The 23,740-nt window shown below is 43.8% G+C and overlaps 1 protein-coding gene across 1 annotated transcript in view; it reads left to right on the forward strand.

Moving 5' to 3' along the window:
- Positions 1–953: 953 nt before the first annotated feature.
- LOC121583098 (fibrillin-2) overlaps positions 954–23,740 on the forward strand; it is a 272,325-nt gene continuing 249,538 nt past the window's right edge. Inside the window, exons 1-5 of the mRNA XM_041899311.2 lie at positions 954–1,299; positions 1,854–1,936; positions 10,236–10,334; positions 10,601–10,696; positions 22,784–22,879. Of these exons, the coding sequence (XP_041755245.2) occupies positions 1,115–1,299; positions 1,854–1,936; positions 10,236–10,334; positions 10,601–10,696; positions 22,784–22,879 (559 nt within the window). The 5' untranslated portion in view covers positions 954–1,114. The remainder of the gene's footprint in view (positions 1,300–1,853; positions 1,937–10,235; positions 10,335–10,600; positions 10,697–22,783; positions 22,880–23,740) is intronic.

The raw sequence follows: 23,740 nt of genomic DNA on the forward strand, positions 1-23,740 counted from the left end.
TATGTAGTTGTGCACCGCCACCGCTAAGGGGCACTAAAACACACCATTCTCTACCTGTGTCGTATTTGAAAACATCACTGAACGTCACTTCTATACACTGACATATACTGACAACCATATCGCTAATTTGTGTTAAATATAGCCAGAGCGCATGTAAAATAAAACATTAAATCATGTCCAAACTAATAGCGGAGTCATTAATTAACATGTCTTCCGGATTGCCACACAGGAAATACCGAGGTATACCGGTACTTAAATTTCAAATGCCGGGGGGGACCAAACAACCTGCATGAGAGATGAGGAAATTACAGATTACACTACGGAAGAGCATGTAAAGAGCTGCTCATGAAAAATACTGTGCACCGCAAGTCTATCTATTTGTCCAATAACACTATGTTTAAATGCACAGAACTGAGAATACTGTATGTTTAAACTGTCATTAACTTAATTTAAACCAATTACATTTACAACTCATTATTTATAAACTATAGGCTAAATTGTAACGTCAAAGCATTACTATTTATGCTGCAAATGAAACACATTTTCAAGCTACTTGGATAGTACTTAGTAGAAATGACAGGTTGTCTTTACTAGCCAACGAATAACAGGCTGTTACAACACAGAAACAAATCTGTGAAAATGTTTTCTCTGTTTATTTTTTTCTGCATATCAACAACTTTATTTGTGTTGGTGTCTTTTCTCCAAATGCTCTGTCAACTTGTGGCGTTTGAATGCAACAGCTCGTAGCTGTCAGCATGTAAACAGTCGTTAGGCAAGTGAACGGTACTCTCAGGAGAGAGTGTCTCTTGGGCTGTGGAGACAGTGGCGTATCTCAATACACCTCCGTTGAAATCTGTGGGTGCTTCTCAGTCAGACCTCCTCTGTGTCTTTCCCGCTGTGACGTTACAGGACCGTCTTTGAAACTCGAGAGGCAACACGACATTTTTCTTTCTTAACTGTATTTGTGTCAGTGACGTTTTTATTGAACTTAATGTATTTGCAGGTATAGGCGATAGCGGAAAATGCGCTCTTTGTAGCCATTCTTGAGATTCATTCCCCCGGATTAAATAACAACACATTTACATTGGAAAATTAGACAAGAAGTTTGTTAAGGATGTGGACCAAGAGGACTTTTTCGTGCTTGGTTGGACTGGTGGTGTTGACGGGTTTTCTGATGGTAAAAGTTACAGGACAAGACCCTCCAACGCTCGGGGGGAGAACGCTTATCAAGGTGGATGGAGATCAGACGGCTGCCTCAAATCGAGTGAGGAGAAGAGGAAAGCAAGAATCCCTACGAGGGTAAGAATAACAGAATTTGAAGTTGAAAGAAATTATGATACCTCTACACCGAATCTGCTCACCTCAAAGTAACGTTAGTTGACAATACAAAAAACAAATTATCTAATTAGCAGCATAGACTGTTTGTTGATGTCATACACTGAAGGTATAAATCCTACCCACCATAATAACCCCATACCAATTTCAAATGTTTGTCAAAATACCAATGTTAGACAAACATAACATCAGTAGAATTGCATGTTTAATATTAATCTCTTCATCTGAGATGAATATACTATATGAGTGGGGAATAGTTGAGGAAATCAATTAATAAAATGTATGTATCTCTTCTTCGACATCTCTATTTATCTAAATAGAGAAGATTAAAATGTGTCGCTCTGTGTCAACCATTTACTCTCAACGATCACCAGATGCGTTTCACATAAAAAAAAGCTGGTGTGAAATTGATTCGTAACTAACCATTGTTAATTTCCCTCTCCAGACGTTTCTTAATGGCAGTTCTTAATCAAGTATGATTATTTACAACAGTGTTGCTTCTATCTCCTTCCCTATAGGCCCAATGTGTGTGGAACTCGTTTCCACTCCTACTGTTGTCCAGGCTGGAAAACCTTGCCCGGGGGCAACCAGTGTATCGTGCGTAAGTAGTGCACCAGATGTTGCAGAAAATAAAGTATCTCTGTGTTGAGATGGTCAGTGGGTTTTGCGTATGGCTCAGTTGACCATTGACCAGTGGGAGGCGCTAATTCACAGTGAAGGAGTGCTTCTGGGTTATTGCATGTGTATTACACAATCATTTTACAAATTCATAACAAAAGCCAAAGAACTAATGCATTGAATGATTTTCAGAATATTGATTCTACATTTAGGAAAAGTTCTCTATGGAAACAAGACTCCTCCCATGCAATACATGTTCCGATGTTGGGCCTGCATTAATTAAATACCAATCCTTACATTATTGGTGTGTCATTATTGCCCAAAAGCCTTTGCACCTGTAAAGATGCCAAAGAATTGTTAGATAATAAACTATTTTCACTATACTAATAAGTAACATGGAATGAGAGCAGAAACATCCCTAACAACAACCAGTAAACTCCTCATCTAACCACATAATAGGTCTTATTATCATACCCCTTCCCTGGGACTTCCACCAGCTCCTCCCGGGGCTCAACTTGGCCCGGTAACTGGGCCAGTCACAACAGCAGGAGCCCGGTAACTGGGCCAGTCACAACAGCAGGAGCCCGGTAACTGGGCCAGTCACAACAGCAGGAGCCCGGTAACTGGGCCAGTCACAACAGCAAGAGCAGGGCTGTTGACTCTGGAGAGGGGCCAGAGGGAAGTATCAGAGTTCAGGCTCACCCATTATTAAGATATCAATATTAGACATCAGCTTCAATTATGATTCATGCTAGTTGTGTGTCTCCTCTGCCATATACACTGAGTGTACCAAACATTAGGAACACCTTCCTAATATTGAGTTGCGCCCCCCTTTTGCCCTGAGAACAGCCTCAATTCGTCGGGGCGTGGACGCTACAATGTGTCGAAAGCGTTCCACAGGTATCCTGGCCCATGTTGACTCCAATGCTTTACACAGTTGTGTCAAGTTGGCTGGATGTCCTTTGGGTGGGTGGACCATTCTTGATACACACGGGAAACTGTTGAGCGTGAAAAACCCAGCAGTGTTGCAGTTCTTGACACAAACTGGTGCGCCTGGCACCTACTACCATACCCCGTTCAAAGGCACTTAAATATTTTGTCTTGCCCAGTCACCCTCTGAATGGCACACATACACAATCCATGTCTCAATTGTCTCAATGCTTGAAGTGGATTTAACAAGTGACATCAGTAAGGGATCATAGCTTTCACATGGATTCACCTGGTCAGTCTATGTCATGGAAAGAGCAGGTGTTCTTAATGTTTTGTACACTCAGTGTATATTCTAGTTAAATTCCTTGGGCACACATAGCATAGCATTATTATTCAATGCTATCGGGGTAAAAACAGGATTCTCAAAATCAGACACACAAGCTGCTTTCTTGTGACCCTCAGAGGTCTTTACGATTACTATTGTATATTACAGTGCCGTTTAAGATTAGGGAGGACAATTTATTTTTCCATGAGCATGGCGTTATTTCTATTACAGCATATTGGATGACTGTCATTCATATTCCATTCACCCAGTTCAATGTAACATCGATAGGTTTAGGCTACTACATGATACTCTAATTTTCCCTATACCCTCATTATGAGGTTGCTACAACCGAGCCTATGAATGAAAGTTTACAACATAGGTGCACATAGGTCATAGGTCAACATAGGTTATACCAATACTGCCTTGTCTGCATCTAGCTGATCTAGTGCTTAATCATTAGTTGCAAACAAGAGTTTCTATTGGACAAATTCAGGTATGTTTATCCCCGTTTCGTTCCATTAGCTTCTGTTTAAGAAACGTTTTTCAACGGAGTCGGCGGAATGAATACACCCCTGATTACGCATAAAAACACAGTTCCCTTTGATCCTTGTATAATTACTTCTCACATCTACGCGCTCTCCTCCTCTCACCTTTTCCCTTCACTTGTGGACTTCAGTGCACAACACATCAGCTGTCCAGGCGAAAAAACCTTTCCAAGCCAAACCTTCATATCATAACTGCTAACCGCTACACCCAGCCTGCATTGTTGTCACCATATTAACGTCGTAGTCAACATAGCTACTAGAATTAACGTTAGTAAACCTGCTACAATCATGCAGTACAGTGTACAGTCAGCAGCAAGCAGTTTAGCAGTTACACTGGTGGGCAATAAATTAATAAAACCAAAAGCTTACCTTGACTTGGAAGAGTTCCAGTGTTGGATAGCAATAGCCAGCTAGCTAACATAGCAGCCCTCTCTCGGAAGAACCATGAGCCTTCTAGGTTTTGTATTGAAGTCAATGTACCCAGAGATTCCGAGATTCCGAGTGTTTAATGGTCACATGTACAGGGTTGCAGGTGTGATTGCACGGTACAGTGTAAATCTTAGGCTCCGAGCTCCAACATGCAGGACTATGTGAAATAAAACAATGAAAATGATCATAAACAACAATAGAAATAGCACTATATACATTTTAACAACCGTAGCAGTGATGAATAAATCAAAGTCCATTGGGGAGGAGGCAGAGTAAAGACTGATGAGGGGGTGGGGGGGGACAATAGGGGGAGCAGCAGGACCATTGAGGGGGTGTGGGGGGGTGGGTGTGGGGGTGGGGACCAAGTGAAATAAGAACAATAAAAACAATAAAAAATAATATACATATTGACAACAGAGGAGGACGGAAGTTAGCTGTCCTCTGGCTACACCATGGTGCTACCCTACAGAGTGCTGTTGAGGCTACTGTAGACCTTCATTGTGTTTTAATTAACTATTTGGTGACGTGAGTATATTTAGTATATCGTTTTATCTAAAAAGGATAACTTTTAAAAATGTTTTACTATTTTTATGAAATTCACTGAGGAGGATGCGCCTCCCCTTCCTCCTCTGAGGAACCTCTACTGCTATAGACCACCTAAACCTAATCTGGCACAGCAATGTTACTATAGACCACCTAAACCTAATCTGGCACAGCAATGTTACTATAGACCACCTAAACCTAATCTGGCACAGCAATGTTACTATAGACCACCTAAACCTAATCTGGCACAGCAATGTTACTATAGACCACCTAAACCTAATCTGGCACAGCAATGTTACTATAGACCACCTAAACCTAATCTGGCACAGCAATGTTACTATAGACAACCTAAACCTAATCTGGCACAGCAATGTTACTATAGACCACCTAAACCTAATCTGGCACAGCAATGTTACTATAGACCACCTAAACCTAATCTGGCACAGCAATGTTACTGTAGACCACCTAAACCTAATCTGGCACAGCAATGTTACTGTAGACCACCTAAACCTAATCTGGCACAGCAATGTTACTATAGACCACCTAAACCTAATCTGGCACAGCAATGTTACTATAGACCACCTAAACCTAATCTGGCACAGCAATGTTACTATAGACCACCTAAACCTAATCTGTCACAGCAATGTTACTATAGACCACCTAAACCTAATCTGGCACAGCAATGTTACTATAGACCACCTAAACCTAATCTGGCACAGCAATGTTACTATAGACCACCTAAACCTAATCTGGCACAGCAATGTTACTGTAGACCACCTAAACCTAATCTGGCACAGCAATGTTACTGTAGACCACCTAAACCTAATCTGGCACAGCAATGTTACTATAGACCACCTAAACCTAATCTGGCACAGCAATGTTACTATAGACCACCTAAACCTAATCTGGCACAGCAATGTTACTATAGACCACCTAAACCTAATCTGTCACAGCAATGTTACTATAGACCACCTAAACCTAATCTGGCACAGCAATGTTACTATAGACCACCTAAACCTAATCTGGCACAGCAATGTTACTATAGACCACCTAAACCTAATCTGTCACAGCAATGTTACTATAGACCACCTAAACCTAATCTGGCACAGCAATGTTACTATAGACCACCTAAACCTAATCTGTCACAGCAATGTTACTATAGACCACCTAAACCTAATCTGGCACAGCAATGTTACTATAGACCACCTAAACCTAATCTGGCACAGCAATGTTACTATAGACCACCTAAACCTAATCTGGCACAGCAATGTTACTATAGACCACCTAAACCTAATCTGGCACAGCAATGTTACTGTAGACCACCTAAACCTAATCTGGCACAGCAATGTTACTATAGACCACCTAAACCTAATCTGGCACAGCAATGTTACTATAGACCACCTAAACCTAATCTGGCACAGCAATGTTACTATAGACCACCTAAACCTAATCTGGCACAGCAATGTTACTATAGACCACCTAAACCTAATCTGGCACAGCAATGTTACTATAGACCACCTAAACCTAATCTGGCACAGCAATGTTACTATAGACCACCTAAACCTAATCTGGCACAGCAATGTTACTGTAGACCACCTAAACCTAATCTGGCACAGCAATGTTACTGTAGACCACCTAAACCTAATCTGGCACAGCAATGTTACTATAGACCACCTAAACCTAATCTGGCACAGCAATGTTACTATAGACCACCTAAACCTAATCTGGCACAGCAATGTTACTATAGACCACCTAAACCTAATCTGTCACAGCAATGTTACTATAGACCACCTAAACCTAATCTGGCACAGCAATGTTACTATAGACCACCTAAACCTAATCTGGCACAGCAATGTTACTATAGACCACCTAAACCTAATCTGGCACAGCAATGTTACTATAGACCACCTAAACCTAATCTGGCACAGCAATGTTACTATAGACCACCTAAACCTAATCTGTCACAGCAATGTTACTATAGACCACCTAAACCTAATCTGGCACAGCAATGTTACTATAGACCACCTAAACCTAATCTGTCACAGCAATGTTACTATAGACCACCTAAACCTAATCTGGCACAGCAATGTTACTATAGACCACCTAAACCTAATCTGGCACAGCAATGTTACTATAGACCACCTAAACCTAATCTGGCACAGCAATGTTACTATAGACCACCTAAACCTAATCTGGCACAGCAATGTTACTATAGACCACCTAAACCTAATCTGGCACAGCAATGTTACTATAGACCACCTAAACCTAATCTGGCACAGCAATGTTACTATAGACCACCTAAACCTAATCTGGCACAGCAATGTTACTATAGACCACCTAAACCTAATCTGGCACAGCAATGTTACTGTAGACCACCTAAACCTAATCTGGCACAGCAATGTTACTATAGACCACCTAAACCTAATCTGGCACAGCAATGTTACTATAGACCACCTAAACCTAATCTGGCACAGCAATGTTACTGTAGACCACCTAAACCTAATCTGGCACAGCAATGTTACTATAGACCACCTAAACCTAATCTGTCACAGCAATGTTACTATAGACCACCTAAACCTAATCTGGCACAGCAATGTTACTATAGACCACCTAAACCTAATCTGGCACAGCAATGTTACTATAGACCACCTAAACCTAATCTGGCACAGCAATGTTACTGTAGACCACCTAAACCTAATCTGGCACAGCAATGTTACTATAGACCACCTAAACCTAATCTGGCACAGCAATGTTACTATAGACCACCTAAACCTAATCTGGCACAGCAATGTTACTGTAGACCACCTAAACCTAATCTGGCACAGCAATGTTACTATAGACCACCTAAACCTAATCTGGCACAGCAATGTTACTATAGACCACCTAAACCTAATCTGGCACAGCAATGTTACTATAGACCACCTAAACCTAATCTGGCACAGCAATGTTACTGTAGACCACCTAAACCTAATCTGGCACAGCAATGTTACTGTAGACCACCTAAACCTAATCTGGCACAGCAATGTTACTGTAGACCACCTAAACCTAATCTGGCACAGCAATGTTACTATAGACCACCTAAACCTAATCTGGCACAGCAATGTTACTATAGACCACCTAAACCTAATCTGGCACAGCAATGTTACTATAGACCACCTAAACCTAATCTGTCACAGCAATGTTACTATAGACCACCTAAACCTAATCTGGCACAGCAATGTTACTATAGACCACCTAAACCTAATCTGGCACAGCAATGTTACTATAGACCACATAAACCTAATCTGGCACAGCAATGTTACTATAGACCACCTAAACCTAATCTGGCACAGCAATGTTACTGTAGACCACCTAAACCTAATCTGGCACAGCAATGTTACTGTAGACCACCTAAACCTAATCTGGCACAGCAATGTTACTGTAGACCACCTAAACCTAATCTGGCACAGCAATGTTACTGTAGACCACCTAAACCTAATCTGGCACAGCAATGTTACTGTAGACCACCTAAACCTAATATGGCACAGCAATGTTACTATAGACCACCTAAACCTAATCTGGCACAGCAATGTTACTGTAGACCACCTAAACCTAATCTGGCACAGCAATGTTACTATAGACCACCTAAACCTAATCTGGCACAGCAATGTTACTATAGACCATCTAAACCTAATCTGGCACAGCAATGTTACTATAGACCACCTAAACCTAATCGGGCACAGCAATGTTACTATAGACCACCTAAACCTAATCTGGCACAGCAATGTTACTGTAGACCACCTAAACCTAATCTGGCACAGCAATGTTACTGTAGACCACCTAAACCTAATCTGGCACAGCAATGTTACTATAGACCACCTAAACCTAATCTGGCACAGCAATGTTACTGTAGACCACCTAAACCTAATCTGGCACAGCAATGTTACTATAGACCACCTAAACCTAATCTGGCACAGCAATGTTACTATAGACCACCTAAACCTAATCTGGCACAGCAATGTTACTATAGACCACCTAAACCTAATCGGGCACAGCAATGTTACTATAGACCACCTAAACCTAATCTGGCACAGCAATGTTACTATAGACCACCTAAACCTAATCTGGCACAGCAATGTTACTATAGACCACCTAAACCTAATCTGGCACAGCAATGTTACTGTAGACCACCTAAACCTAATCTGTCACAGCAATGTTACTATAGACCACCTAAACCTAATCTGGCACAGCAATGTTACTATAGACCACCTAAACCTAATCTGGCACAGCAATGTTACTATAGACCACCTAAACCTAATCGGGCACAGCAATGTTACTATAGACCACCTAAACCTAATCTGGCACAGCAATGTTACTATAGACCACCTAAACCTAATCTGGCACAGCAATGTTACTATAGACCACCTAAACCTAATCTGGCACAGCAATGTTACTATAGACCACCTAAACCTAATCTGGCACAGCAATGTTACTATAGACCACCTAAACCTAATCTGGCACAGCAATGTTACTGTAGACCACCTAAACCTAATCTGGCACAGCAATGTTACTATAGACCACCTAAACCTAATCTGGCACAGCAATGTTACTGTAGACCACCTAAACCTAATCTGGCACAACAATGTTACTGTAGACCACCTAAACCTAATCTGGCACAGCAATGTTACTGTAGACCACCTAAACCTAATCTGGCACAGCAATGTTACTATAGACCACCTAAACCTAATCTGGCACAGCAATGTTACTATAGACCACCTAATAACGGGTGTAATAACTCTAACCACTAACAGAGAATGCCAGGAAATATGTTAATGTCACCCTGACACGATTTTGCTCAATATTGGCCGATACCAATACATTGGGTTTTGTATATAATATAATATAATAATATGCCATTTAGCAGACGCTTTTATCCAAAGCGACTTACAGTCATGCGTGCATAATTTTTTTTTTTTGGTGTATGGGTGGTCCCGGGGATCGAACCCACTACCTTGGGGTTACAAGCGCCGTGCTCTACAGGCTGAGCTACAGAGGACCACATGGATATGGATTGTAACTTCAACATTTTTGAACATCTTGGCATGGTTCTGTTATAATCTTCACCCGGCACAGCCAGAAGAGGACTGGCCACCCCTCATAGCCTGGTTCCTCTCTAGGTTTCTTCCTAGGTTTTCGCCTTTCTAGGGAGTTTTTCCTAGCCACCGTGCTTCTACACCTGCATTACTAGCTGTTTGGGGTTTTAGGCTGGGTTTCTGTACAGCACTTCGAGATATTAGCTGATGTAAGAAGGGCTATATAAAATAAAATTGAATTGAAAAATTGAATTGAACATTTCTGTTTTGCACTGCTTGCAAGGTCTATGTGATTTTTTTCATGGATTTGAACTTCGTTTGCACTGTATTTAGCAAAGGCTAGGACAAGCTCTTAGTCTGGTCCATGTATTAGTTCTCAAATAGGGTCTGACGGACAATGTTTGTTTGCGCTCCACTCCTGTGTCCTCTTCCCCACAGCCATATGCCGGAGCAGCTGTGGAGATGGATTTTGCTCACGTCCCAACATGTGCACATGTCCCAGTGGCCAAATTGCACCAAACTGTGGGACAAAGTCCAGTAAGTGTTCCCCCATGCTACATGGACATTTTTTTTAATGGTTCCTCTCCAGTATAAAATTGCAAAAGTAAACCGCAGATGCTTTATGAACTTGTTTTGCATATGTTTAATTTATTTCACCTATAGTATAAAAAGAGGCTGTCTGCCAGTCGCTATGGAAACATGTAGTTTATTTCATACAGCCCTCGTCTGCTCTCTCGATTCACGTGAAAGTTGTGAACGGATGTTGACCAATATGCCTTGGTCCTGTGCTGTTTGTCCTCTAGCCCAGCAGTGTAACATCAGGTGTATGAACGGTGGCCTCTGTGCCGAGGACCACTGTCAGTGTCAGAAGGGCTACTCAGGCCCCTACTGTGGACAACGTGAGTATACATGAGTTATAGTGGAGGGTATATGTAGGCCGTTTTACACAGCTTTGTATTTTGTGAGTAGTACACTACCGTTCAAAAGTTTGGGGTCACTTAGAAATGCCGTTGTTTTCGAAAAGAAAAGCACTTTTTTTTGTCCATTTTAAATAACATCAAATTGATCAGAAATACAGTGTAGACATTGTTAATGTTGTAAATGGCTATTGTAGCTGGAAACGGCTGATTTTTAATGGAATATCTACATAGGCGTACAGAGGCCCATTATCAGCAACCATCAGTCCTGTGTTCCAATGGCACGTTGTGTTTGCTAATCCAAGTTTATCATTTTAAAAGGCTAATTGATCATTAGAACACCCTTTTGCAATTATGTTAGCACAGCTGAAAACTGTTGTGCTGATTAAAGAAGCAATAAAACTGGCCTTCTTGAGACTAGTTGAGTATCTGGAGCATCAGCAATTGTGGGTTTCATTACAGGATCAAAATGGCCAGAAACAAATAACTTTCTTCTGAAACTCATCAGTCTATTCTTGTTCTGAGAAATGAAGGCTATTCCATGCGAGAAATTGCCAAGAAACTGAAGATCTCGTACAACGCTGTGTACTACTCCATTCACAGAACAGCGCAAACTGTCTCTAACCAGAATAGAAAGAGGAGTGGGAGGCCTCGGTGCACAACTGAGCAAGAGGACAAATACATTAGAGTGTCTAGTTTGAGAAACAGATGCCTCACAGGTCATCAACTGGCAGCTTCATTAAATAGTACCGGCAAAACACCAGTCTCAACGTCAACAGTGAAGAGGCGACTCCGGGATGCTGACCTAGGCAGAGTTGCAAAGAAAAAGTCCAGTGTCTGTTTTCTTTTGCCCATCTTAATCTTTTCTTTTCATTGGCCAGTCTCAGATATGGCGTTTTCTTTGCAACTCTGCCTAAGTCAGCATCCCGGAGTCGCCTCTTCACTGTTGACGTTGAGACTGGTGTTTTGCCGGTACTATTTAATGAAGCTGCCAGTTGAGGACCTGTGAGACTGTAGCCTGCAGGCGCCCGGCCCGCCATAAGGAGTCACTAGAGCGCGATGAGCCAAGCAAAGCCCCCCCCAGCCAGCGTCACCTAACCCGGGTAACGCTGGGCCAACAGTGATACATTTGGGGGAAGCCCTTAGTTCTCCCATGGAGTCTAAACAGGGACTATAGGCAAAAAAGACTTAATGGTAAAAAAAAAATTGGTGAGCCTCCCGAGTGGCGCAGCGGTCTAAGGCACTGCATCGCAGTGCTTGAGACGTCACTACAGACCCAGGTTCGATCCCAGGCTATGTCACAACGGTTATGACCACATTTTTTTACCATTAAGTCTTTTTTGCCTATAGTCCCTGTATAGACTCCATGGGCTTCCCCCAAGTTTATCACTGTGTAGACTGTAGCCCATGTGACAAACCGCAGCAAAAACAGTTGTCATAGATAAATTAGTAGATGTATTTTTACATATATACTATTACTATCAAACAATGTTATGGTTATGGAGGATAAGACATTTCTTAAGGACTTCACGTTAACATGTCCCTCCAGATCCCAAAAATCTCCTAATAAGCATGATATTTGGTTAGTACACTTTCTAATATCCGCGATATATGGTTAGGACACCTCCTAATAACCACGATATATGGTTAGGACACCTCCTAATAACCACGATATATGGTTAGGACACCTCCTAATAACCACGATATATGGTTAGGACACCTCCTAATAACCATGATATATGGTTAGGACACCTCCTAATAACCACGATATATGGTTAGGACACCTCCTAATAACCATGATATATGGTTAGGACACCTCCTAATAACCACGATATATGGTTAGGACACCTCCTAATAACCACGATATATGGTTAGGACACCTCCTAATAACCATGATATATGGTTAGGACACCTCCTAATAACCATGATATATGGTTAGGACACCTCCTAATAACCATGATATATGGTTAGTACACATCCTAATAACCATGATATATGGTTAGGACACCTCCTAATAACCATGATATATGGTTAGTACACATCCTAATAACCATGATATATGGTTAGGACACCTCCTAATAACCATGATATATGGTTAGGACACCTCCTAATAACCATGATATATGGTTAGTGTTATGATTTAACTGGATAGAACCCAAATGCAGACAAGTACACCAAGCCAGAGAAGTTTTAACAGGTTTATTATAATGTTCAATAGTCCAGGTTTCCAATAAATGGGGAAGAGCAAGTCCAGGTTACAGTGAGGGTACAGATCCAGGTCAGGGCAGGTGTGGTACCGTAATGTCCTAGTGTCCGTGGGGAGTCCAAAGGAGAGGTCCGATAGTGGAGAGCAGGATGGTGGTGGCAGGAGTGAAGCGGAGGCAGGAGTCAGGTTCCAAATATATGGTTGTCTTGACTATGATCTGACGATGAGTGGCAAGTTTGACCGGGTCTTAAAGGGCTGAGGTGATTATGGTGAATGAGCTGCAGCTGGAACCCTGACTCCCGCACACCAGACTTCACTCCTGCAATCAAGGACAAACAGAGGGGAGGGGAAGAGCAGAGAGAGAGCTACCTAGCAGCAGTAGGCCTAACAGTTAGGACACCTCCTAATAACCATGATATATGGTTAGGACACCTCCTAATAACCACGATATATGGTTAGGACACCTCCTAATAACCATGATATATGGTTAGGACACCTCTTAATAACCACGATATATGGTTAGGACACCTCCTAATAACCACGATATATGGTTAGGACACCTCCTAATAACCATGATATATGGTTAGGACACCTCCTAATAACCATGATATATGGTTAGGACACCTCCTAATAACCATGATATATGGTTAGGACACCTCCTAATAACCATGATATATGGTTAGGACACGTGAGTTGAAATCCTTGACAAGCCATGGGCCAATGCCTTTATGTATAGTTCAGCTCCAGGATGTATAGTTCAGCTCCAGGATGTATAGTTCAGCTCCAGGATGTATAGTTCAGCTCCAGGATGTATAGTTCAGCTCCAGGATGTATAGTTCAGCTCCAGGATGTATAGTTCAGCTCCAGGATGTATAGTTCAGCTCCAGGATGTATAGTTCAGCTCCAGGATGTATAGTTCAGCTCCAGGATGTATAGTTCAGCTCCAGGATGGATTGACACCGAAAGGGCCTGAAAGGTTCTTGCCCTGCCATGAAGCAGGGCCCCTGTCACCGGGGCGTAACCGGGGCGTTAAGTCGCCATTAGGGCACCAGCCCCTCGCAGGGTGACCAGAGGGTAAGAGGGCCATGGCTGACATTTGACCCCGAAGCAGCTGTCGTCACCTGGAAGCCTTATAATCCAGCAAATTCTGGGCTTGCTCGAGTGGATGCGTAAATCACAGAACAGTCAGCAGCACCGCATGATGGAATGGTAGGAGGAGAGGAGGGAGAGAGGGATAGTAGTAGATAGAAAGAGAGAGGCAAGGGATAGAGGGATAGAGGGATAGAGGAATAGTGGGATAGTGGAATAGAGGGATAGTGGGATAGAGGGATAGAGGGATAGAGCAATAGTGGGATAGAGGGATAGTGGGATAGAGGGATAGGGGGATAGAGGCATAGAGGGATAGTGGGATAGAGGGATAGAGGTATAGATGGATAGGGGGATAGAGGGATAGTGGGATAGAGGGATAGTGGGATAGAGGGATAGTGGGATAGAGGGATAGAGGGATAGTGGGATAGAGGGATAGAGGGATAGGGGGATAGAGGGATAGAGGGATAGTGGGATAGAGGGATAGTGGGATAGAGGGATAGAGGGATAGAGGGATAGAGGGATAGTGGGATAGTGGGATAGAGGGATAGAGGGATAGAGGGATAGTGGGATGAGGGATAGTGGGATAGAGGGATAGAGGGATAGATGGATAGAGAGATAGTGGAATAGAGGGATAGAGGTATAGATGGATAGGGGGATAGAGGGATAGAGATATAGTGGGATAGAGGGATAGTGGGATAGTGGGATAGAGGGATAGATGGATAGTGGGATAGAGGGATAGTGGGATAGAGGGATAAAGGGATAGTGGGATAGAGGGATAGAGGTATAGAGGGATAGTGGGATAGTGGGATAGAGGGATAGAGTGATAGAGGGATAGTGGGATAGAGGAATCGAGTGATAGAGGGATAGTGGGATAGGGGGATAGAGGGATAGAGGGATAGTGGTATATAGAAAGAGAGAGGTAAGGGATAGTGGGATAGAGGCATAGTGGGATAGTGGGATAGAGGGATAGTGGGATAGAGGGATAGAGGGATAGAGGGATAGTGGGATAAAGGAATAGTGGGATGGAGGGATAGAGGGATAGTGGGATAGTGGGATAGAGGGATAGTGGTAGATAGAAAGAGGGATAGAGGGTTAGTGGGATAGAGGGATAGAGGGTTAGTGGGATAGTGGGATAGAGGGATAGTGGTAGATAGAAAGAGGGATAGAGGGATAGTGGGATAGAGGGATAGAGGGATAGTGGGATAGAGGGATAGAGGGATAGTGGGATAGAGGGATAGAGTGATAGAGGGATAGAGGGATAGAGGGATAGAGGGATAGTGGTAGATAGAAAGAGAGAGGTAAGGGATAGAGTTATAGTGGGATAGAGGGATAGAGGAATAGTGGGATAAAGGAATAGTGGGATGGAGGGATAGAGGGATAGTGGGATAGTGGGATAGAGGGATAGTGGTAGATAGAAAGAGGGATAGAGGGTTAGTGGGATAGAGGGATAGAGGGTTAGTGGGATAGTGGGATAGAGGGATAGTGGTAGATAGAAAGAGGGATAGAGGGATAGTGGGATAGAGGGATAGAGGGATAGTGGGATAGAGGGATAGAGTGATAGAGGGATAGAGGGATAGAGGGATAGAGGGATAGTGGTAGATAGAAAGAGAGTGGTAAGGGATAGTGGGATAGAGGGATAGAGGGAGAGATGGATAGAGGGATAGTGGGATAGAGGGATAGTGGGATAGAGGGATAGTGGGATAGTGGGATAGAGGGATAGAGGGATAGAGGGATAGTGGGATAGAGGTATAGAGGTATAGAGGTATAGAGTGATAGAGGGATAGTGGGATAGAGGGATAGAGGGATAGAGGGATAGAGGGATAGAGGGATAGTGGTAGATAGAAAGAGAGAGGTAAGGGATAGAGGGATAGAGGGATAGTGGGATAGTGGGATAGAGGGATAGCGGAATAGTGGGATAGAGGGATAGGGGGATAGTGGGATAGAGGGATAGTGGTAGATAGAAAGAGGGATAGAGGTGCAGTGGTCTAAGGCACTGCACCGCAGTGCTAACTGTGCCACTAGAGATCCTGGTTCGAATCCAGGCTCTGGCGCAGCCGGCCGCGACCGGGAGACTCATGGGCGGCGCACAATTGGCCCAGCGTCGTCCAGGGTAGGGGAGGGAATGGCCGGCAGGGATGTAGCTCAGTTGATAGAGCATGGCGTTTGCAACGCCAGGGTTGTGGGTTTGATTCCCACGGGGGGCCAGTATAAAAAAAAATATGTAAGTCGCTCTGGATAAGAGCGTCTGCTAAATGACTAAAATGTAAAAATGTAAATGTAGATAGAGGGATAGTGGTATAGTGGGATAGAGGGATAGATGGATAGTGGGATAGAGGGATAGAGGTATAGATGGATAGAGGGATAGAGGGATAGTGGGATCGAGGGATAGAGGGATAGAGGTAGATAGAAAGAGAGAGGTAAGGGATAGAGGGATAGAGGGATAGTGGGATAGAGGGGTAGTGGGATAGAGGGATAGAGGGATAGAGGAATAGTGGGATAGAGGGATAGTGGGATAGAGGGATCGAGGGATAGAGGGATAGAGGTAGATAGAAAGAGAGAGGTAAGGGATAGAGGGATAGAGGGATAGAGGGATAGAGGGATAGTGGGATAGAGGGGTAGTGGGATAGAGGAATAGTGGGATAGAGGGATAGTGGGATAGAGGGATAGTGGGATAGAGGGATAGTGGTATAGTGGGATAGAGGGATAGATGGATAGTGGGATAGAGGGATAGAGGTATAGATGGATAGTGGGATAGAGGGATAGTGGGATAGAGGGATAGTGGGATAGAGGGATCGAGGGATAGTGGGATAGAGGGATAGAGGGATAGTGGGATCGAGGGATAGAGGGATAGAGGTAGATAGAAAGAGAGAGGTAAGGGATGGAGGGATAGAGGGATAGTGGGATAGAGGGATAGTGGGATAGAGGGATAGAGGGATAGTGGGATAGTGGTAGATAGAAAGAGAGTGGTAAGGGATAGTGGGATAGAGGGATAGTGGGATAGAGGGAGAGATGGATAGAGGGATAGTGGTAGATAGAGGGATAGTGGGATAGAGGAATAGAGGGATAGTGGGATAGAGGAATAGTGGGATAGAGGGATAGTGGGATAGTGGGATAGAGGGATAGTGGGATAGAGGGATAGAGGGATAGTGGGATAGTGGGAGAGATGGATAGAGGGATAGTGGTAGATAGATGGATAGAGGGATAGATGGATAGTGGGATAGAGGGAGAGATGGATAGAGTGATAGAGGGATAGAGGGATAGAGGGATAGAGGGATAGTGGGATAGAGGGATAGAGGGATAGAGGGATAGAAGGATAGTGGGATCGAGGGATAGAGGTAGATAGAAAGAGAGAGGTAAGGGATCGAGGGATAGCGGGATAGTGGGATAGAGGGATAGTGGGATAGAGGGATAGAGGGATAGTGGTAGATAAAAAGAGAGTGGTAAGGGATAGTGGGATAGAGGGATAGAGGGATAGAGGGAGAGATGGATAGAGGGATAGTGGGATAGAGGGATAGTGGGATAGTGGGATAGAGGGATAGTGGTAGATAGAAAGAGAGAGGTAAGGGATAGAGGGATAGAGGAATAGTGGGATAGAGGGAGAGATGGATAGAGGGATAGTGGGATAGAGGGATAGAGGGATAGTGGGATAGAGGGATAGTGGGATAGAGGGATAGAGGGATAGAGGGATAGAGTGATAGTGGGATAGAGGGATAGTGGGATAGTGGGATAGAGGGATAGTGGAATAGAGGTATAGAGGTATAGAGTGATAGAGGGATAGAGGGATAGTGGGATAGTGGGATAGAGGGATAGTGGTAGATAGAAAGAGAGAGGTAAGGGATAGAGGGATAGAGGAATAGTGGGATAGAGGGAGAGATGGATAGAGGAATAGTGGGATAGAGGGATAGGGGGATAGAGGGATAGGGGGATAGTAGGTTAGAGGGATAGTGGTAGATAGAAAGAGGGATAGTGGTGTAGTGGTCTAAGGCACTGCACCGCAGTGCTAACTGTGCCACTAGAGATCCTGGTTCGAATCCAGGCTCTGGCGCAGCCGGCCGCGACCGGGAGACTCATGGGCGGCGCACAATTGGCCCAGCGTCATCCAGGGTAGGGGAGGGAATGGCCGGCAGGGATGTAGCTCAGTTGATAGAGCCATGGCGTTTGCAACGCCAGGGTGGTGGGTTTGATTCCCACGGGGGGCCAGTATAAAAAAATATATGTAAGTCGCTCTGGATAAGAGCGTCTGCTAAATGACTAAAATGTAAAAATGTAAATGTAGATAGAGGGAAAGTGGTATAGTGGGATAGAGGGATAGATGGATAGTGGGATAGAGGGATAGAGGTATAGATGGATAGTGGGATAGAGGGATAGAGGTATAGATGGATAGTGGGATAGAGGGATAGATGGATAGTGGGATAGAGGTATAGATGGATAGTGGGATAGAGGTATAGATGGATAGTGGGATAGAGGGATAGATGGATAGTGGGATAGAGGGATAGAGGTAGATAGAGGGATAGATGGATAGATGGATAGTGGGATAGAGGGATAGTGGTAGATAGAAAGAGAGTGGTAAGGGATAGTGGGATAGTGGGATAGTGGGATAGTGGGATAGTGGGATAGTGGGATAGAGGGATAGAGGGATAGAGGGATAGTGGGATAGAGGGATAGTGGGATAGAGGGATAGAGGGATAGAGGGATAGTGGGATAGAGGGATAGTGGGATAGTGGGATTGTGGGATATAAGATAGTGGGATAGAGGGATAGTGGGATAGTGGGATAGAGGAATAGAGGGATAGAGTGATAGTGGTATATAGAAAGAGAGAGGTAAGGGATAGTGGTAGATAGAGAGGTAAGGGGTAGAGGGATAGAGGGATAGAGGGATAGTGGGATAGAGGGATAGAGGGATAGTGGGATAGAGGGATAGTGGTAGATAGAAAGAGGGATAGAGGCATAGAGGGATAGAGGGATAGTGGGATAGAGGGATAGTGGGATAGAGGGATAGTGGGATAGTGGGATTGTGGGATATAAGATAGTGGGATAGAGGGATAGTGGGATAGTGGGATAGAGGAATAGTGGGATAGAGGGATAGAGTGATAGTGGTATATAGAAAGAGAGAGGTAAGGGATAGTGGGATAGAGGGATATAGGGATAGTGGGATAGAGGGATAGTGGTAGATAGAAAGCGGGATAGAGGAGTAGTGGGATAGAGGGATAGAGGGATAGTGGGATAGAGGGATAGAGGTAGATAGAAAGAGAGCGGTAAGGGATAGAGGATAGTGAGATAGAGGGATAGAGAAATAGCGGGATAGAGGGATAGAGGGATAGTGGTAGATAGAAAGAGAGTGGTAAGGGATAGAGGGATAGTGGGATAGAGGGATAGTGGTAGATAGAAAGAGGGATAGAGGCATAGAGGGATAGAGGGATAGTGGGATAGAGGGATAGTGGGATAGAGGGATAGTGGGATAGTGGGATAGTGGGATATAAGATAGTGGGATAGAGGGATATAGGGATAGTGGGATAGAGGGATAGTGGTAGATAGAAAGAGGGATAGAGGAGTAGTGGGATAGAGGGATAGAGGGATAGTGGGATAGAGGGATAATGGGATAGTGGGATAGAGGGATAATGGGATAGTGGGATAGAGGGATAGAGGTAGATAGAAAGAGAGCGGTAAGGGATAGAGGATAGTGAGATAGAGGGATAGAGAAATAGAGGGATAGAGGGATAGTGGTAGATAGAAAGAGAGTGGTAAGGGATAGAGGGATAGTGGGATAGAGGATAGAGGGATAGAGGGATAGTGGTATATAGAAAGAGAGAGGTAAGGGATAGAGGGATAGAGGGATAGAGGTATAGAGGGATAGTGGGATAGAAGGATAGTGGGATAGAGGAGGGATAGTGGGATAGAGGGATAGAGGGATAGTGGGATAGTGGGATAGAGGGATAGAGGGATAGAGGGATAGAGGGATAGAGGGATAGTGGGATAGAGGGATAGAGGTATAGAGGGATAGTGGGATAGAGGGATAGAGGTATAGAGGGATAGTGGGATAGAGGGATAGAGGGATAGTGGGATAGAGGGATAGAGGTAGATAGAAAGAGAGAGGTAAGGGATAGAGGGATAGTGGGATAGATGGATAGAGGGATAGTGGTAGATAGAGGGATAGTGGTAGATAGAGGGATAGTGGGATAGAGGGATAGTGGGATAGAGGGATAGAGGGATAGAGGGATAGTGGGATAGTGGGATAGTGGTATAGTGGGATAGAGGGATAGAGGGATAGTGGGATAGTGGGAAAGAGGGATAGAGGGATAACGGGATAGAGGGATAGAGGTATAGAGGGATAGTGGGATAGTGGGAAAGAGGGATAGAGGGATAGTGGTAGATAGAAAGAGAGAGGTAAGGGATAGAGGTATAGAGGGATAGTGGGATAGAGGAATAGAGGGATAGAGGGATAGTGGGATAGAGGGATAGAGGGATAGAGGGATAGAGGGATAGAGGGATAGTGGGATAGAGGTATAGTGGGATAGAGGGATAGAGGTATAGTGGTAGATAGAGAGGTAAGGGGTAGAGGGATAGTGGGATAGAGGGATAGAGGGATAGTGGGATAGAGGGATAGTGGTAGATAGAAAGAGGGATAGAGGCATAGAGGGATAGAGGGATAGTGGGATAGAATATAGTGGGATAGAGGGATAGTGGGATAGAGGTATAGTGCGATAGAGGGATAGTGGTAGATAGAAAGTGGGATAGAGGGATAGTGGGATAGAGGGATAGTGGGATAGAGGAATAGTGGGATAGAGGGATAGTGGGATAGTGGGATAGTGGGATATAAGATAGTGGGATAGAGGGATAGAGGGATAGTGGGATAGTGGGATAGAGGGATAGTGGGATAGAGGGATAGAGTGATAGTGGTATATAGAAAGAGAGAGGTAAGGGATAGTGGGATAGAGGGATATAGGGATAGTGGGATAGAGGGATAGTGGTAGATAGAAAGAGGGATAGAGGGATAGTGGGATAGAGGAGTAGTGGGATAGAGGGATAGAGGGATAGTGGGATAGAGGGATAGTGGGATAGAGGGATAGAGGGATAGAGGTAGATAGAAAGAGAGCGGTAAGGGATAGAGGATAGTGAGATAGAGGGATAGAGAAATAGCGGGATAGAGGGATAGAGGGATAGTGGTAGATAGAAAGAGAGTGGTAAGGGATAGAGGGATAGTGGGATAGAGGATAGAGGGATAGAGGGATAGTGGTATATAGAAAGAGAGAGGTAAGGGATAGAGGGATAGAGGTATAGAGGGATAGTGGGATAGAGGGATAGTGGGATAGAGGGATAGAGGGATTGTGGGATAGAGGGATAGAGGGATAGAGGGATAGTGGGATAGAGGGATAGAGGGATAGTGGGATAGAGGGATAGAGGGATAGAGGGATAGAGGGATAGTGGGATAGAGGGATAGATGTATAGAGGGATAGTGGGATAGAGGGATAGAGGGATAGAGGGATAGTGGGATAGAGGGATAGTGGGATAGAGGGATAGTGGGATAGAGGGATAGAGGGATAGAGGGATAGAGGGATAGTGGGATAGAGGGATAGTGGTATATAGAAAGAGAGCGGTAAGGGATAGAGGGATAGTGGGATAGAGGTATAGAGGGATAGTGGGATAGAGGGATAGAGGGATAGTGGGATAGAGGGATAGAGGGATAGCGGTAGATAGAAAGAGAGAGGTAAGGGATAGAGGGATAGAGGGATAGAGGGATAGTTGGATAGAGGGATAGAGGGATAGTGGGATAGAGGGATAGTGGGATAGAGGGATAGAGGGATAGAGGGATAGAGGGATAGTGGGATAGAGGGATAGTGGTATATAGAAAGAGAGCGGTAAGGGATAGAGGGATAGTGGGATAGAGAGATAGAGGGATTGTGGGATAGAGGGATAGAGGGATAGTGGTATATAGAAAGAGAGAGGTAAGGGATAGAGAAATAGTGGGATAGAGGGATAGAGGGATAGTGGTATATAGAAAGAGAGAGGTAAGGGATAGAGGGATAGTGGGATAGAGGGATTGAGGGATAGAGGGATAGAGGGATAGTGGTATATAGAAAGAGAGAGGTAAGGGATAGAGGGATAGTGGGATAGTGGTAGATAGTAGATAGAACTTGGCAGAGGGTTGCATGTTGACCTAGCCTGGCTCTGCTGGGAGACTGTTACAAAGTGTTGAGGGGATGAAGGGAGAAACTCTCAGAATGTGCTGGGTAATGTTTGACTTCCATCTTCAAAGCAGAGGCCCCCTTGGCACCGCATACAGCGAGTTTGGGTAGATGGGTGGAGGTGGGGGGGGGGCATCGTTGCCTGGGTTCTGTTAAAACAACTCGCACAGTCGTAGCGTAAACCAAGGAAGCAGAGGAAATGTGTCGCAAGCAGTTTGACAGCTTGAAGTCCTCTCCCTACATCTTGGCTGGCTCAACTCTTCTTGCTCAAGTCTTCTGGCTAACCGAGATATGGATATTTTTGAAAATCCCATTGAATCTAATGAGGATTCTAGCGTCTACGCTAATTAGCCTTCAATTAGGAAGACCACTTCCCCCAAACCCCATTGCTCAAAGTGCCAACATAAATAACCTGGCATCTGTTTCAAAGGGAAAATACAGAGACAATTGGAAACCAGTGGAATTTGACCCACTTCTGTAATCATGGCTTGACAAAGAGCACGGAAAAATAAGGCCCTTAGATGTGCAGTTGTGTGTGTGTGTGTGTGTGTGTGTGACTAACTGAAACTGTGTGTGTGTGTCTCTGTTTTAGCTGTCTGCGATAGTAAGTGCCAAAACGGCGGGCGATGCATTGGACCCAACCGGTGTGCCTGCGTCTATGGGTTCACTGGGCCCCAGTGTGAGAGAGGTAAGAGCCCAAGCCTATTGAAACTCTTGGTCACCTCACTTGTTTTTCATTTTATTTTTTGGGATGGAGGAGAGGAAGAGTCTGATGTCGCCTGGCAAGTCTCACATCTACACTACAAAAAGGGTTCTGCTCTGTCTCGCTCTCTCTCGCTCTCTCTCTCTCTCTCTCTCTCTCTCTCTCTCGCTCGCTCTCTCTCTTTATGTCTCTCTCTCTCTCTCTCTCGATCTCAAATTCAAATTCAAGCTGTTTTATTGAATAAAAAACATATTGCCAAAGCATAAAATTTTTTCATAATTTTATTTTTCATAAAATTATGAAAAATAATAATATAAAATGGTAGTAAATAATAATAATAATAAATAACATCAATAAAACAGTCAATAGTAAAAATATAATAAATAATAAGGAAGATAAAAGGCTAAAGATGGAAGATGAACATGCTACAACTATTACTACTACTACCATTACCACTAGTAGCATTTCTACCTCTAATATCTCTACTACTACCATTACCACTAGTAGCATTTCTCCCTCTAATATCTCTACTACTACCATTACCACTAGTAGCATTTCTACCTCTAATATCTCTACTACTACCATTACCACTAGTAGCATTTCTACCTCTAATATCTCTACTACTACCATTACCACTAGTAGCATTTCTACCTCTAATATCTCTACTACTACCATTACCACTAGTAGCATTTCTACCTCTAATATCTCTACTACTACCATTACCACTAGTAGCATTTCTACCTCTAATATCTCTACTACTACCATTACCACTAGTAGCATTTCTACCTCTAATATCTCTACTACTACCATTACCACTAGTAGCATTTCTACCTCTAATATCTCTAC

The sequence above is a fragment of the Coregonus clupeaformis genome, chromosome 15 (assembly GCF_020615455.1).
Source record: "Coregonus clupeaformis isolate EN_2021a chromosome 15, ASM2061545v1, whole genome shotgun sequence".
Taxonomy (NCBI): Eukaryota; Metazoa; Chordata; class Actinopteri; order Salmoniformes; family Salmonidae; genus Coregonus; species Coregonus clupeaformis.